Genomic DNA, 14,131 nt, shown 5'->3' on the forward strand with positions numbered 1-14,131 from the left:
AAGAGAGTTGAGACTGGTATGATTAGAAAGTTTGTCCTGCGTAGAATTTGAATTAAAAAGATTTTTTTAATTTTAGTTTTTCACAGGGAATTATCGAGGTTTAAATTTTGAGAAAATAGTGTGAATTACGGCGAGATTTTATTCACTTTTTCCGGAATTTTTGAATAAAACTTTGCCAATTTTGCTAAAATTTGTTAATTTTTTTTAAAGTGTTGTTAATTTTTAATTGTAAAAACAAAAAATCACAAGAATATTGTAGGCTATTTTTTTTCTTGTCAAAAATTCTGGCTAAATATTTCAAAATTAAGACTTTTTCTTCAAAAACAGCACGAAATAAGTTTCTTTAGTCCATTTTGATTAAATTTACAGGAAGTGCAGACCCAAACACCACTTACACAACTTTTGTAGACTCAAAAGGGGTCTTTTTTCACTTCAAATTCCGTTGAGAGTGCTCTGTAATTAAAACTTTGCCGTTTTTTGCTAAATTTATTCGTTGATTATCAAACACGCAGAATATATTTTTGATTTTTTAACTAACAAAAAGTCAATATCTATAACAATCGCGTAATTAGGTGTTCTTAAAGAACAAACAGCGTTGGCAGGGCTAGTTTTTGACCAATCTTGGACTTGTATAATCCAAAAATATTTCGGATTGTAAACAGTCGGTATTTTTTATAAAAAAAATTCCATCTTTTCTACAACAATTAAATAACATAAGATTTCAAAAATCTCACTAATGATAGTTCTGATTTGGTACCTAATGCGCTCCACATTATTGTATCTGGTTGATTATTTGAAAGCTTATGGTCGTTTTGAGTTTTAAAAGTATTTGATTTTCAAATAAATAATGACTTATTGAACTTTTGCCTCTATTTTTCTCTTTCTTTGGTCAACTGGTAGCTTATTGTCCGCAATGAAAGAATGCTTTTTCTTTCTATTGAACTCAAATTCAATTCCTATTGCGGTTTTACGCCTTAAGTTATGGCTACTGACTTTGATACAACTAGATTTCAAATTTTCTTAAATCTTAGGTATTTGCCCATTTTTCACGTTTTCTAGTTTTGTAACATTATCACGTTATAGACAGTTCATATACCACATTATTTGCTTTCAAAAAACCACAATTGATATTATTAAAATGCTTGAAGAAATAGATTATGATATTAACGGCTTCGACACTACTTTCTCGAAAAATTTAATTGATTTTTTTAAATTGTTTTTTACTGCCGTTTTTACTTTGTCTTTTTAATTGATTGAAATTTTACTGTACAATGACCCGGCTTCATTGCCTTTTCTTGAAGGAATAGACGAGACGATATTCTGATTTTAGTAGATAGCTGATAGCTTTCATGACTCTGAAAACAATAGTTTTCCAAATAAAAAAAACACTTTTTAACTTCGCAATTTTGTTCATTTTATTGTCTGGTTGTTTTCTAGTCTCGCTAATTACAGGCCAATTATGACATTATTTTTGTCAAAGGAAGGTTTAAAAAGGGGATTAGTGTAAAACAATCTAATGTTTTTAAAGAATTCGTTGACTTTACTGTCTTCGACACGAAAAAAAAGCAAATTAATTTTTGATTTTTGTCATGTTTGACGTTCTTTTTGTAGACATAAGACATATTCTGGATAATTACAACTCTCATGGGCTTCTTTTGGAAGAATATACGAACCTAATTATTTTCTGAAATTAATAGGCGTTCATGTCTTTGGAAATATTCTTTTTCGAAAAAAAACTGTTACTTATTTTTGCATTTTGTTTTCCATTTTTGTCTACTTGTTACCTAGCTTCATTAATGAGAGGTCACATAATACACTATCGGTGGTTGCAGAAAGTGAAACTGAACACATTTTGATGGCCATAGTATGGCTTTACGGTTTCGAAAGCGTTTTCTGCCATATTTTATTTGACTTTGTGTTTTGTCTATATATTCTTTTTGTAACCGCGTCAAAAATTGAATACTGGCAGCTCTTAATTCCTTCTATGGAAGCATTGGTAATCGTACACCTATGGGATATTTTATTTGATTTCTAATGGTTTTCATTATTTCGAAATTAATTGTTTTAAAAAAAATTAGCGAATTTTTCAACTTTACTGTTTTTGTTCTTTATTGTCTAAATGTTACCAAGTCTTATTATTGACTACTCCCTTATCTTTTCTGGTGAATTACAAGTTATTTTGTTTAATATCAGTTTTATCTGACGGTATTTTGACTTTATTATTAGGTTTTGTTTTTTAAAACGGACATGAAGTTTTTGATGTAATTAATTTTTGTTGTTGCTGCTGTTTGATTTTGCTGTTCGTCTTGACTCGCTTTCTTAATATTTGCACATCTCATCAATCTAATGCGCCATTTTTACTCCAACACAATTATTTGCTTTGGAGACTTTCTTTTCGTTCATACACCAATTTTTTTTTAAAAATACTTGAATTTTTGGTTTTTTCTATGTTCCTCATTTGGTAGACAATCAAGCCAAATTTATGGATGAGCGGGGTCGGAACCTTATGTGCGATCGCACGTTACCGAGCCGCCTTGTTTAATTTAGTCTCGTCAATAAAAAGTCCCATTTATTTTCTTGTAAAGCAAACGTTAACTTCCTTCGTTTTGTGTTTAAACTGATGTTGTATTACTAGGACAGTTTCATTTTTTGAGTTTTTGTTGCTGATCATTATTTGTGGATCTTTGTGTTGTCTTTTGTTGTCTATAGTCCCTTTAATATCAAGTACAATTGTGCAACTGAGACCAAAATGATCACAAGTGATTTTTTCAGTTCCTAGCTAACTATTTTGATGATCACGATAATTCTTTTGTTAATTTTCCTAAATTTTCGAGTTTTGTCAGTATTTTCTTTCATGTTCTCTTATGACTTAATCTCACCATGCACAAGTCCCATTGAATTCCCAAAAAATTATGTGTTCATTTCTCCAGTAATTTTCAAGTTAAAAGCTAATGGGTGCGATGAATTTCTCGTTTCTATAAATCAATTGATTTATGAGTTCCCCCTTTTTTCCCATACTTTTTTATCAACTTGATATCTAGTCGCATTACGGAAAGGTCCTAGCTGCTTTCTAGAGAAGAACAAATAAATTGATATAGTTTAACTTTTATCTGATGGTTATTTTGAAGTTGTTACTAAGTGTTCTTAAAAAAGATATTGTTTGTCTTGTCTCGTAGTCCTATTATTGATAGGCCTAATAGGCCCTCTAATGCGGCTGAGCATAATGTTTTTTCACTCAGTAGTTTGAGAGTGCAATGATTTTTTCAAAATCAAACATACCCGGCAGATTGCCGGAAAATAGCCGCCGTTGATTCCAATAAGCATGATTGGGATTGAAAGAATAGAAGATATTGAAAAAAAGATTTTTGTACAAAAACATTTTTTAAGTCCGATTTATTTTGATGGCATTTCGTAGGTGAAGATAACCTACTTCTGTTTCTTAGAGAAAGGCTACAGGGGCTACTATCAATACCAATAAGCATTAGAGATGGTAACTAAGACTTATAGGAACGACGTTCAAATAGCGGGCATCTAAAATTGGGCTTTATGGGTTTATCCCGTTTCTACTTCTGACTTCAATTTTTTATACTGACTCTGTTCATTTTCAATTGCTTTGCTGAGCAACTGATGTTCACAATCACTTTTAGCAGAATGAGAGAAGAGAGAAACTAGTCTAGAGAAGTCAAAAAGATATCACGCAAAATGTTGAAAAAGCGGCAAAATGAGGTAAAGCGAAAAATTTTTTTATTCGACGAAGTAAAAAAACATAGCAGGACAAGTCCTGACGTACAATTCAGAGAATTTTCATTGACTAACTAGACCTAGAACGGACTATGAATGGATTAGAAAAATCATTTAGAAAAAAATCCTATCCAAAAAATCGAAAAAACAGTAAAAATCAAAGTGAAATTGCCGCATGTGAACAAAAAATCACTACCGATAAAGCGAATTTTTGTTCAAACACCATATTCTCACTCTACTTTAAAATTAGAGCGAAAAAATTTCACGCCGCAAAACCACTCGCTCTTCGCTCCATTTCCTGTTTCGGCGTGACCAAAATCACTACTCCAATTTGACTTCAAAAATCATGAAAATGTGTGAACAGATCTTAAAAAAAAAAGACAGCGCCCCAATACAACTCAAATTCTTTGAATTGTAAAAAAATAGGAGCGCTATAATAGCCGGCTGAGAAGATGAGGCGGCTATTAAACACCTTTTACAAAACGTGGAAAAATTTGAAAAATGAAAAAGCGGATGACGACATAGATTGCAAACAAACCACGTTGATTTAATCTTGGGACTAACCGTATTTTTTTCAGCAGATATATTTGATTGGTGACCATGATTCGAGCCCTTCTACATCAAGAGCTTGGATAATTTTATTTTTACGCACATTAAACTTTAAAAAATTTTAAAGCAGTATGTTATTTTTTTATTGTCTCAAGTCAAAATGTTGATGAGCTGCGTCGGCATATTATTGGCGCACGCACATTACCGATCCTCCTTGTTTAAAATTAGTATGTACATTTCCATACCGTTGTGGCAAAATTTTACTTTGGTATGCGTACCAATCAAATCAAGAAATTTCACGTACATACATCTGTGGATGCGTGTTCATTTGTTGCTTAAACAGAGAGGGCAAGGCAAGCGAAAATTTAATTACACGTATCTCTCTTTACTTTTTCACACGGAGTTGAAAATCGCAGAAATCAGTAAATTTTGACAACCGTAATTTTCAGCCCACAGCACACAACCACTTTTCTTTCTAACTAGCTGCACGATTGCCCCAAGGCGGTCCATTTAAACCAATTCAATCACACAAAGGTTTCAAATGAAACTACGAACAAGGCTTTTACATTACGATTAGATGGTCCAATTATGCTATCAATGCTTATTTATTAACGGCAACGCTTAGATGTTAGCAAACGGAGAATGCCAATCAGAGTAATAACAGTATGTTAAATCAGTTCGCCTCCGGTATCACTGTTTATTACCGATGGTAATTATCCGTTAATTAAACAACTCTTAATAAGTATGCACCGACAATGGTGATTCTCAACATTTGTTTTGAGAGCATGAAGTGTAAAATCTACACTGCATGCAAGAACATTGTTGTTACAATCAAAACATCTTCGAGGTCTTCATTTGAGAGCAAGAAAATTGGAGCACAAGCATGTAATTTTTCACTGCATCACCAAAAAAGAGTAAATCGGTCAATTAAAACGTCCTATTCCAGTCAAAGGTCTGATGTGGTTTACCTATTTCTGTCAATAAAGATTGGCAATCATACAACTTTCTCATCAGATCTCGCTTTTAACTCTAAAAATGTCGCAGATATGGTAGAGTACGCGCTGCCTAAGGTGCAGGAATGCCTCATGAATCTGGCTCGTAATGTTCCAGATTTTGCCAATAGTTCTCAGGATAAAACAAATGAAGGTAAAAAGAAAACCTTTGATCTGAAAAAGATGTTGAGACCTTTTAACCAAGCGAAACTGTTTCGAGCACGGGTAACCAAAAGTAACTTTGAGCAGTAATTTCCATCCATCTCAACCAAAACGTCAAATTCAAATACGTTTTTGTCGACGAGCAAAAATTAAACCAAGAATGACTTTCAAGTGGCAAAAGGCTATAATTTGCTCTTGGCTGCAGTAGGTCGCGCATGGCAGTTCAGAGTCGTTGAACACTGACCTTTTTTTACAAGAGGAAGCATTTAAGTTTCAACGCACCAGACTCCTTTTTCCAAATGACTGACTTTGACAAGATTTTGCGCCTACTGCAGCCAAGAGCGAATTATAGCGTCACTTTATACGTTCTGCTTCGTTTTTCCTCACTATAGTCCTGAATGACTCTTGTGAGCAAAGTGCATTCAATCATGTCACAGTCTCAAGTTGCCAGACAAAGGCCTCCAACCCCTCCACGGGCTCCAATATCAGCAGAACACGATTTATCAACATCGATTTGTATCCCAGCCATGTCTCCCCTAATGTGTAATTAATGCCATCGATCACCACTTACCTGTCTCCGATCAACTGACTTGTTTCCTGCCTGATGGGGAGCCTTTGTCATCCCCCTAGGTTGTTGGGAGGTCTATAGGAGGTGTAGGATTATTCTGGGAGTATTATTTTGTGACATCACAAAAATTGGGACTGCATAAGAAATATTATCAACATAACAAGCAGGCTGTCATATAGGTGTGCGTACCGCAGAATGCAAATAGAAAGATACAGTATTGAGTTGATGGATTTACCAATGCGAGTACTTAACTTTTAGTGCGCAGGGCTAATTTTGTTGAGTATAATTAAATCTTATCACCAGATTGATCTAAGAACTGTTGCTGGGGAGAGTGAAAAATGACATCACGCCCGCAATCGAACCAACTTTTCTACCAGATATGAAAAGGAGTGCAATCAACTGCTCCAGCTGCAAAGAGAACCGAGCCAAGTGATGCTATTTGAGAAGGTCCTCTCTTCTATCCAAAGCCCGCGTCAGGGAGCATTGTCTCTCACCGGTCGACAGACCAACACCAAGTATGCGAAAGACCATAGCTTAGTGATAGTTGAGAAGGACGAAACGATGTCAAGGCAGCAATCAAGACCTACCCAGCGAAGATGAGACTAGTGCACATCAGAAGCCGAGCCAATCAAGCAGAAACCCAGTTTCACATGTGATCACAAGTTGATTGACTGCACGGTCCCCAGAGAAAACCAGAGTTGTGCCAACTGCCAAGTACACCATGCTGAGAGCTACAAGGGCCGCAAAGTATTCCAGAAGCAGGCATCCTTGATTTGACCCCTCAGTGTCAAAGATCTAGCAGAAACCTTAGATTAGTTAGGATAATGATCACCAACGCATTCTGCAAAGCTAAGAAAACAGCGGTTCAAACCTCAGTTCAATATTAACCAGTTCAAACAAGAGTGCAAAGACACATGAGTCTGGCAACTCCATTCATCTCATCCACAACTTCTCAACCTGCCTCCTGGAACCAACGAGCAAGAGTCCAATAGAGACTGACAGACCTTCTTCAGACTGAGAGTTGATTACCATGACTGCTACCAACGACTAGAACTGACTTAGCCAACCACTGTGAAAGAGCAATTTAAAGAGCTGGGAAAACGACTGCTCAAGAAGTTGGTGTTCAGACTTTAAGCCTGACTGACGCAAGCTTCATCGAGTCGAAACGAATCGTAACGCCCACAATTGCCGCTTAGGAGAGGAAGAAATAGAAAAATGTGATGTTTTCATCCACTTAACAGATTGCAAACAAAAAATGATTGTCAGACGAGGAAAACAAAGTTGCACAAGTGCTGAATAAAAAACTCATTGAAGAAAGAAATTTTATCTCAAATATACTACGAACAGAGTGAACACAATTTAGAAAAAAATCGACAAAACCGATCAAAAAACTGTAACATGTGAAGAAAAATCACAATAGAGACAGCGGATTTTTGTTCTAACACCGCTTTCTCGATCTTCATAAAAATTAGAGAAATACAATTGACGCCGAAAATTCCCCTGCATCTCGCTCCTCTTTCGGCATGATCAAAATAATCACTCAAATTTGACTCCAAAATCGAGCGAGCGTGCTTGGTTACAAGTGGAACGATGGGAGGGGGTGGGAATGGCGTGAAATGGTGGGGTGGGGCTCAAACTCTAGGAGCCGCCCCTCAAACTTTGAACTTGTCTCCAAACGTTTCGGTGAATCGCATGTCTCCAAAACAGTTTCCGGGAGTCTATTAAGCCTAAAGGATCTAAGAGAACTTATGCACTCGGGCGTTAACTGTTTACCCTCTTTTTGAGGGCAAAAAGTCAGATGAAAAATCGATCTAGCAAAAACAGACCGCATGAATGATATAAATGCTACAACTTCGTTTGAGAGCAGTTAAACATACTTCGCTTGACATCAATTAAGAACGTCTTGAGAATCGCGAGAATTTGACAAAAATACAAAACTTCTAATTTTTGTCAAAATTGTCAACAGAAGTTTAATTATACAGTGTCTACAAAACGTCTCCCTCACAACGCAACACTTTCCACACAAAAAGCTCATCAAAAACTTTTTTTTTATCTCTCGAACAAAACCGCATTAATATCAAAGCAAGAAGCGTTTTATTCCTTCCAATGAGCGTTTAGTATTCTGAAATAGTATTTGACCAAACCTCAAAACTTATTTTCTGTCGGAATTCTTATAGAAAAAAGGGGCGAGGAAAAATAAATTGATACATCATGGAAATAGAGAATTAATTATCTGATGTACATAATAAAGCAATAAATTACAAGCTTAATTAAACAAATACCCAGTTTCAGCATTACGGGCTGATGATTAAAGTGAGAGATTTATCACATTGCAACATATGGAAAAGATGTACATTTATTACGTCCATTTTTTGATCCCCTATCAAGAATCACTTAGTAGCCGGCTTGGCAACTTTCACCTTCTTAGGACCATACGCAGTCGTCACCTGATTACCAATAGTTCCAGCCAGAATCACAGGCACAAATGCAAACGCATACCATACAACATCATGACTTACTACTTTCACAAAGGCATTTGACATCAGTCCAAGCACAACGACTGTAGCTCCTAGGAAGAATCCCAGGAGCCCAATAGTTGCATGCATTTGTTTCAACTGCGCAAGAGTGAAATAACTCTTCACGTAAACCGGGTAAAGCAGGAGTATTCCACCAATACAATGGGCACATAATTGGAACGCACTTGTGAATCCAAGGAAGCCATGCCAGGAAGTAGCATGAGGTTTATTGTTTATCTCTTTGTTGACGTAAATAATGATGACGCCTATTATAATGCACGTAACTCCACATAGATGCAAGATCCAGTGGGTTTTCACTTTGAAAGCTCGCGGCTTAGATGAGATTAGGGAACTACTGGGAGAAAACACGAGAATTGCTTGGGCTATAAAGAAGATGAACTGAAACAAAGTATATCATAACATCTCTGGAAACGACCAGCTACCAGATATTTCACCCAAAAATATATGTAGAATAATAAACATAACCGACTAAACATCGGAAGAATTGCTCTCGAACGACTAGTGGGACCTCTAATCAATTGCAGCCTGCTTCAGTCGGTGGGGGGGGGGGGGAGGGGAGCCTAAATGGGACTAAGAAGTTCAATAGTGGGCTTCAAATAACCACATTAGAGGTTAACATATACCACTATTAAGATTTAAAGTAAAAAATGACACCAGCTTCGGCATACTTTTCATTTGACTTTTAGTATTAAATAGCCGCTCATTGAGTTCAGCTGCTTGAAACTGTGATTGAGAGAGAATTTTAGATTACGCGAAACGCAAAAAGTCAAGGGCTTAAAAGTCACTCGAAAAGTCAAAATTGTCAAGCGAAAATTTTGAATAAAAAAACACACGTTTACAATAATTGCTATGAACTTCGTTCAAGAGCAGTTAATAACCAACACTATTTTGCATCCAGATGCAATATGTTTCAGATGATGATGCGGCCTGTCACCAATTTATCACAGAAGGCTGACTGACTGGTTTAGTGTTTCGTCTTTGATGAGCTTCATATAACTTGATATGATAAACCTGATATCAACTAGGTATTCGAATGTATATGATAAGAAATCTGAACCACTTAGTATTTTCAGTGAACTAAAAATATTCTCAAGCTTACCCCTAAACTCATGAAGAAAGGATGCCATGAAAACAGACCTAAACAAAGGAACAACAGTGCAGATATGATAGAAACCACATCTTGAAACGATCAAACTACTACAACGAAGGAAATGCATACTTGTGCCTGTCTTCATCACAATGGCCACAGCCACCACAAACGCCACAGACATAATGTGAACAACCATAGTTGCAGGCTTCACTGGTAGGCTACAGATGAAAATCTGTGAGCCAGCCGTGTGGTCCTTATCGTTGTTATAAGTTTCCGTGTGAATTTTCAAAGGAGATCTTCTGTTAGATACAGCATCTATTTCAGACTCAGTAATGTTTGTCTGAATGTGTACTTCTGAAGTCGCTCTCGATTTAGCTAACTGCGGAATGGGAGCTTCACTGCTATTGGTAGTTGTAGTGTTTGATATGTTAATAGTAGTGGGGGATGGCTGTGATTCTTTCTCTTCACGACTGTCTAAAAGGAGATTACTCTCCGATATGTCAGTTATAGATTCGTTGTCGTCCATCCATGTCGCTTTCAGTCTACATCTTAAATAAAAAACAAATCAGATTGGTGAAATAGGAATTTTGATATCATAGCAAAACGGTACAGACATTGACACAATTAGATCTCACTAGAACGCAAAACCTCCACAATTTGATAACACGAACACAATCTGATAATTTCTAGCAACCTAAACTAAAGAAGTACCAACCTATCGTGTAGTTCAGAAGAAAACGAACGTAAGGGTAGAACATTTCCGTTAATCATTCAGTCAGAATTTGAACTTAGAGCTAAGATAGAACGGCCCAGCTGAGTTGATTTCTCAAGGTAATCATCTGATTTTCTTTGCTTATGCCAAAAAGAACGCTGGCTATTGCAGATGGCTGCTGGACAAAGATTTACTGAAAACAGAAATTTCCTAGGTTGCATAGGCATTTGATACCCAGAAACACTTTTTAAAAACATTATTTACTAAGATATTAGCGCACTTAAAGCAAGCAAAAATCCACAATTGGGCTTTCCAAAGGGTAGCTGATTCTTTCCCCTTTATTCGCCAAAGACAATTTATTCGATTTCAGCCCATTTAGTTGCAGCAGGTCAATAAAACCAACGAGTACCTCTTCAATTGCGGCGTCAAGATTTTAATATCATGCGAGGTCTATGTGCGTCAAAATTACAGCATGGTCGACATGCTAGAAAAACTGCCGCTTTTCACATCTAAATCATTTACGTACAGTTTGAACTGTTACATAAACAAGTGTCATTTTTGGCTTTGTGCTTTTACTTCAGCTAACAACCTCAAGACTATTTTTATTAATAGTTTAAGACCATTTGAAACCTCACGAGTCCCGGAAAATAAAAACCAAATAGAAACTAGTTTTGCGTTTTCGTCTGAATAAAAATTCAGATGGGACAAATTTCAACTCAAAAGAGCTTATTCCACTCAACAGCTACGGCATGCGCGAACGATTGTCTTCCAAAAGAAGAGCCAAAGTTAAGGAACAAGTTTATAGTAAAATTATTGAAACCTTGCAACCATCGAGTATCACTTAATAAGTTCCGATAGATATAACGGGAGGTTGACAGGCTGATGGAAAAGCATACATTAAGGTTTCGATCAAAATATTTTGGTTTAATTGGCAGCCAATGCAGCTGCTCCAGGTCCAAAGAAGTTGTTGAAGGTGAATCGGAAGATCACCCGCGCCGTAGAGTCCATAATTAAATTCACAGAGTTTAGAAATTAATTCCAACAAACAAAGTTGACATGTCGTTGCAATAAAAAAAAACCTAGTGCATTTACTTGTTAAGAGAAATAAACGTAAATTTTAAACGTAGAAGACAATGTTTAAAATCTTGCATTTCCGAAAAAGAAAATTTTCCCTCTTATTCGTACTTAAGTTGTTTTGCATTAATCAACCAACATTGAATCGAAACTAACAGATCATCAAATATGCATTGACGGAGGGTCGAATCGAACATAAAATGGAGAACGCTATCATCTGCGTAGAGATGACAATTTGTATTCAGTTCCTTCGGTTTATCTTTTAAAGGCAGCAGATACCAGGAAAAAAGTAAATGACCAGGTACCGACCCTTGTGGCACACCCGTTCTAATTTTAACATCACCAGAAAAGCATTCAATTATCATAACTCGTTTCGAACGATTCGAAAGAATTTCTGATAAACTGTACCACCACAGATTGCAAATTAATTCTTTTCGGTAAACTCTCAAAAAAGTGATGATCAATGATATCAAATGCCGAAGACATATCTAAACCAATATGCATCACGGAAAGCGATTCGTCTAGATAACAGCCAAGGTCTTTTCAGCGTTCTTAGTTTATCGTTAAAAAAGAGCACGTATTAACTTCCACATGTTTGGTTTTCATTTAATTCATTAAAACATTCCACGTTTTTTCAGGATAATCTCTGTCGATCGGATCCATTTATGCAAACGCCGCCACGCCAAATTTTGCCATTTTATGCACGATGCCTTCATATAAAAAACTTGCTTTTGTAGAAGCTTAAAGGGGAGAGTCTATGCGAGGTCTGTGTGCGTCAAAATTACAGCAAGGTCGACATGCTAGAAAAACTGCCGCTTTTCACATCTAAATCATTTACATACAGTTTGAACTGTTACATAAACAAGTGTCATTTTTGGCTTTGTGCTTTTACTTCAGCTAACAACCTCAAGACTATTTTTATTAATAGTTTAAGACCATTTGAAACCTAACGAGTCCCGGAAAATAAAAACCAGATAGAACCTAGTTTTGCGTTTTCGTCTGAATAAAAATTCAGATGGGACAAGTTTCAACTCAAAAGAGCTTATTCCACTCAACAGTTACGGCATGCGCGAACGATTGTCTTCCAAAATAAGAGCCAAAGTTAAGGAACAAATTAATAGTAAAATTATTGAAACCTTGCAACCATCGAGTATCACTTAATAAGTTCCGATAGATATAACGAGGGGTTGACAGGCTGATGGAAAAGCATACTTTAAGGTTTCGATCAAAATATTTTGTTTAATTGGCAGCCAATGCAGCTGCTCCAGGTCCAAAGAAGTTGTTGAAGGTGAATCGGAAGATCACCCGCGCCGTAGAGTCCATAATTAAATTCACAGAATTTAGAAATTAATTCCAACAAACAAAGTTGACATGTCGTTGCAATAAAAAAAACCTAGTGCATCTACCTGTTAAGAGAAATAAACGTAAATTTTAAACGTAGAAGACAATGTTTAAAATCTTGCATTTCCGAAAAAGAAAATTTTCCCTCTTATTCGTACTTAAGTTGTTTTGCATTAATCAACCAACATTGAATCGAAACTAAAAGCTCATCAAATATGCATTGACGGAGGGTCGAATCGAACATAAAATGGAGAACGCTATCATCTGCGTAGAGATGACAATTTGTATTCAGTTCCTTCGGTTTATCTTTTAAAGGCAGCAGATACCAGGAAAAAAGTAAATGACCAGGTACCGACCCTTGTGGCACACCCGTTCTAATTTTAACACCACCAGAAAAGCATTCAATTATCATAACTCGTTTCAAACGATTCGAAAGAATTTCTGATAAACTGTACCACCACAGATTGCAAATTAATTCTTTTCGGTAAACTCTCAAAAAAGTGATGATCAATGATATCAAATGCCGAAGACATATCTAAACCATTATGCATCACGGAAAGCGATTCGTCTAGATAACAGCCAAGGTCTTTTCAGCGTTCTTAGTTTATCGTTAAAAAAGAGCACGTATTAACTAACACATGTTTGGTTTTCATTTAATTCATTAAAACGTTCCACGTTTTTTCAGGATAATCTCTGTCGATCGGATCCATTTATGCAGTTCAGGATTAAGGTTAGACTTTTTATGAGCGGCCTCTAGACGCCTGGTTTGAATTGATTCGGAGTTTGCGATTAACGCAGTGAAGTAGTCCGGAGTATTTGTCAAAATAATTTTACATAGCCCCGTTGGTATTACATCACTCGGCGTAGTACTGCAACAAATTTTTGATAGAAGTTATTGTAAATCACTCACTGCAAATAATTAAAGTGTCCAAGGTGATTGTAAAAGAATTATTCAACGTTACACAGAGTTCGAGGTAGTGAAACAAATACGTTCTATTTTCTCAACAAAAGAATTGAACTTTTTGCAAGAGATTTAGGCTCCTCTAGTGACTGCCGTAGAAGATTATTTTATTTCCTAACAGTTGTTTTTGCATGGAATACCTTAGACGCTTAATTACATTAGCAAAATATTTTTCAAGTTATTCACTTTTTCTGAATTAAGGAACCCGCCAATTAAGAAAACGGTTTAGGAGTTTGCATTCTTTCGATAAGACTTCTCAACTATTCTTCACGATCTTTTCAGCGTTCTTAGTTTATCGTTAAAAAAGAGCACGTATTAACTTCCACATGTTTGGTTTTCATTTAATTCATTAAAACGTTCCACGTTTATTCAGGATAATCTCTGTCGATCGGATCCATTTATGC

General features: G+C 36.1%; 1 protein-coding gene across 1 annotated transcript; it reads right to left on the bottom strand.

The window, feature by feature from the left end:
- Nucleotides 1–8,196: 8,196 nt before the first annotated feature.
- LOC142347558 (transmembrane reductase CYB561D2-like) lies at nt 8,197–10,285 on the bottom strand. Its single transcript, XM_075398941.1, has 3 exons — nt 9,769–10,285; nt 9,649–9,686; nt 8,197–8,927 (listed from the first exon to the last, which is right to left on the bottom strand). The coding sequence occupies exons 1-3, from the start codon at nt 10,163–10,165 to the stop codon at nt 8,403–8,405; spliced, it is 960 nt and encodes a 319-aa protein (XP_075255056.1). The 5' UTR covers nt 10,166–10,285; the 3' UTR covers nt 8,197–8,402.
- Between the last annotated feature and the right edge of the window lie 3,846 nt (nt 10,286–14,131).

The sequence above is a fragment of the Convolutriloba macropyga genome, chromosome 1 (genome assembly GCF_964194025.1).
Source record: "Convolutriloba macropyga chromosome 1, txConMacr16.3, whole genome shotgun sequence".
Classification (NCBI taxonomy): domain Eukaryota; kingdom Metazoa; phylum Xenacoelomorpha; order Acoela; family Convolutidae; genus Convolutriloba; species Convolutriloba macropyga.

Excerpts from the sequence above, each read along its gene's own strand:
- LOC142347558 (XM_075398941.1), bottom strand. The coding sequence starts at position 10,165 with ATGGACGACAACGAATCTATAACTGACATATCGGAGAGTAATCTCCTT. Across the intron at positions 9,687-9,768 it reads TGTGATGAAGACAGGCACAA|GTCTGTTTTCATGGCATCCT; the intron begins GTATGCATTTCC and ends TCCTTTGTTTAG. Across the intron at positions 8,928-9,648 it reads CTTTCTTCATGAGTTTAGGG|TTCATCTTCTTTATAGCCCA; the intron begins GTAAGCTTGAGA and ends ACTTTGTTTCAG.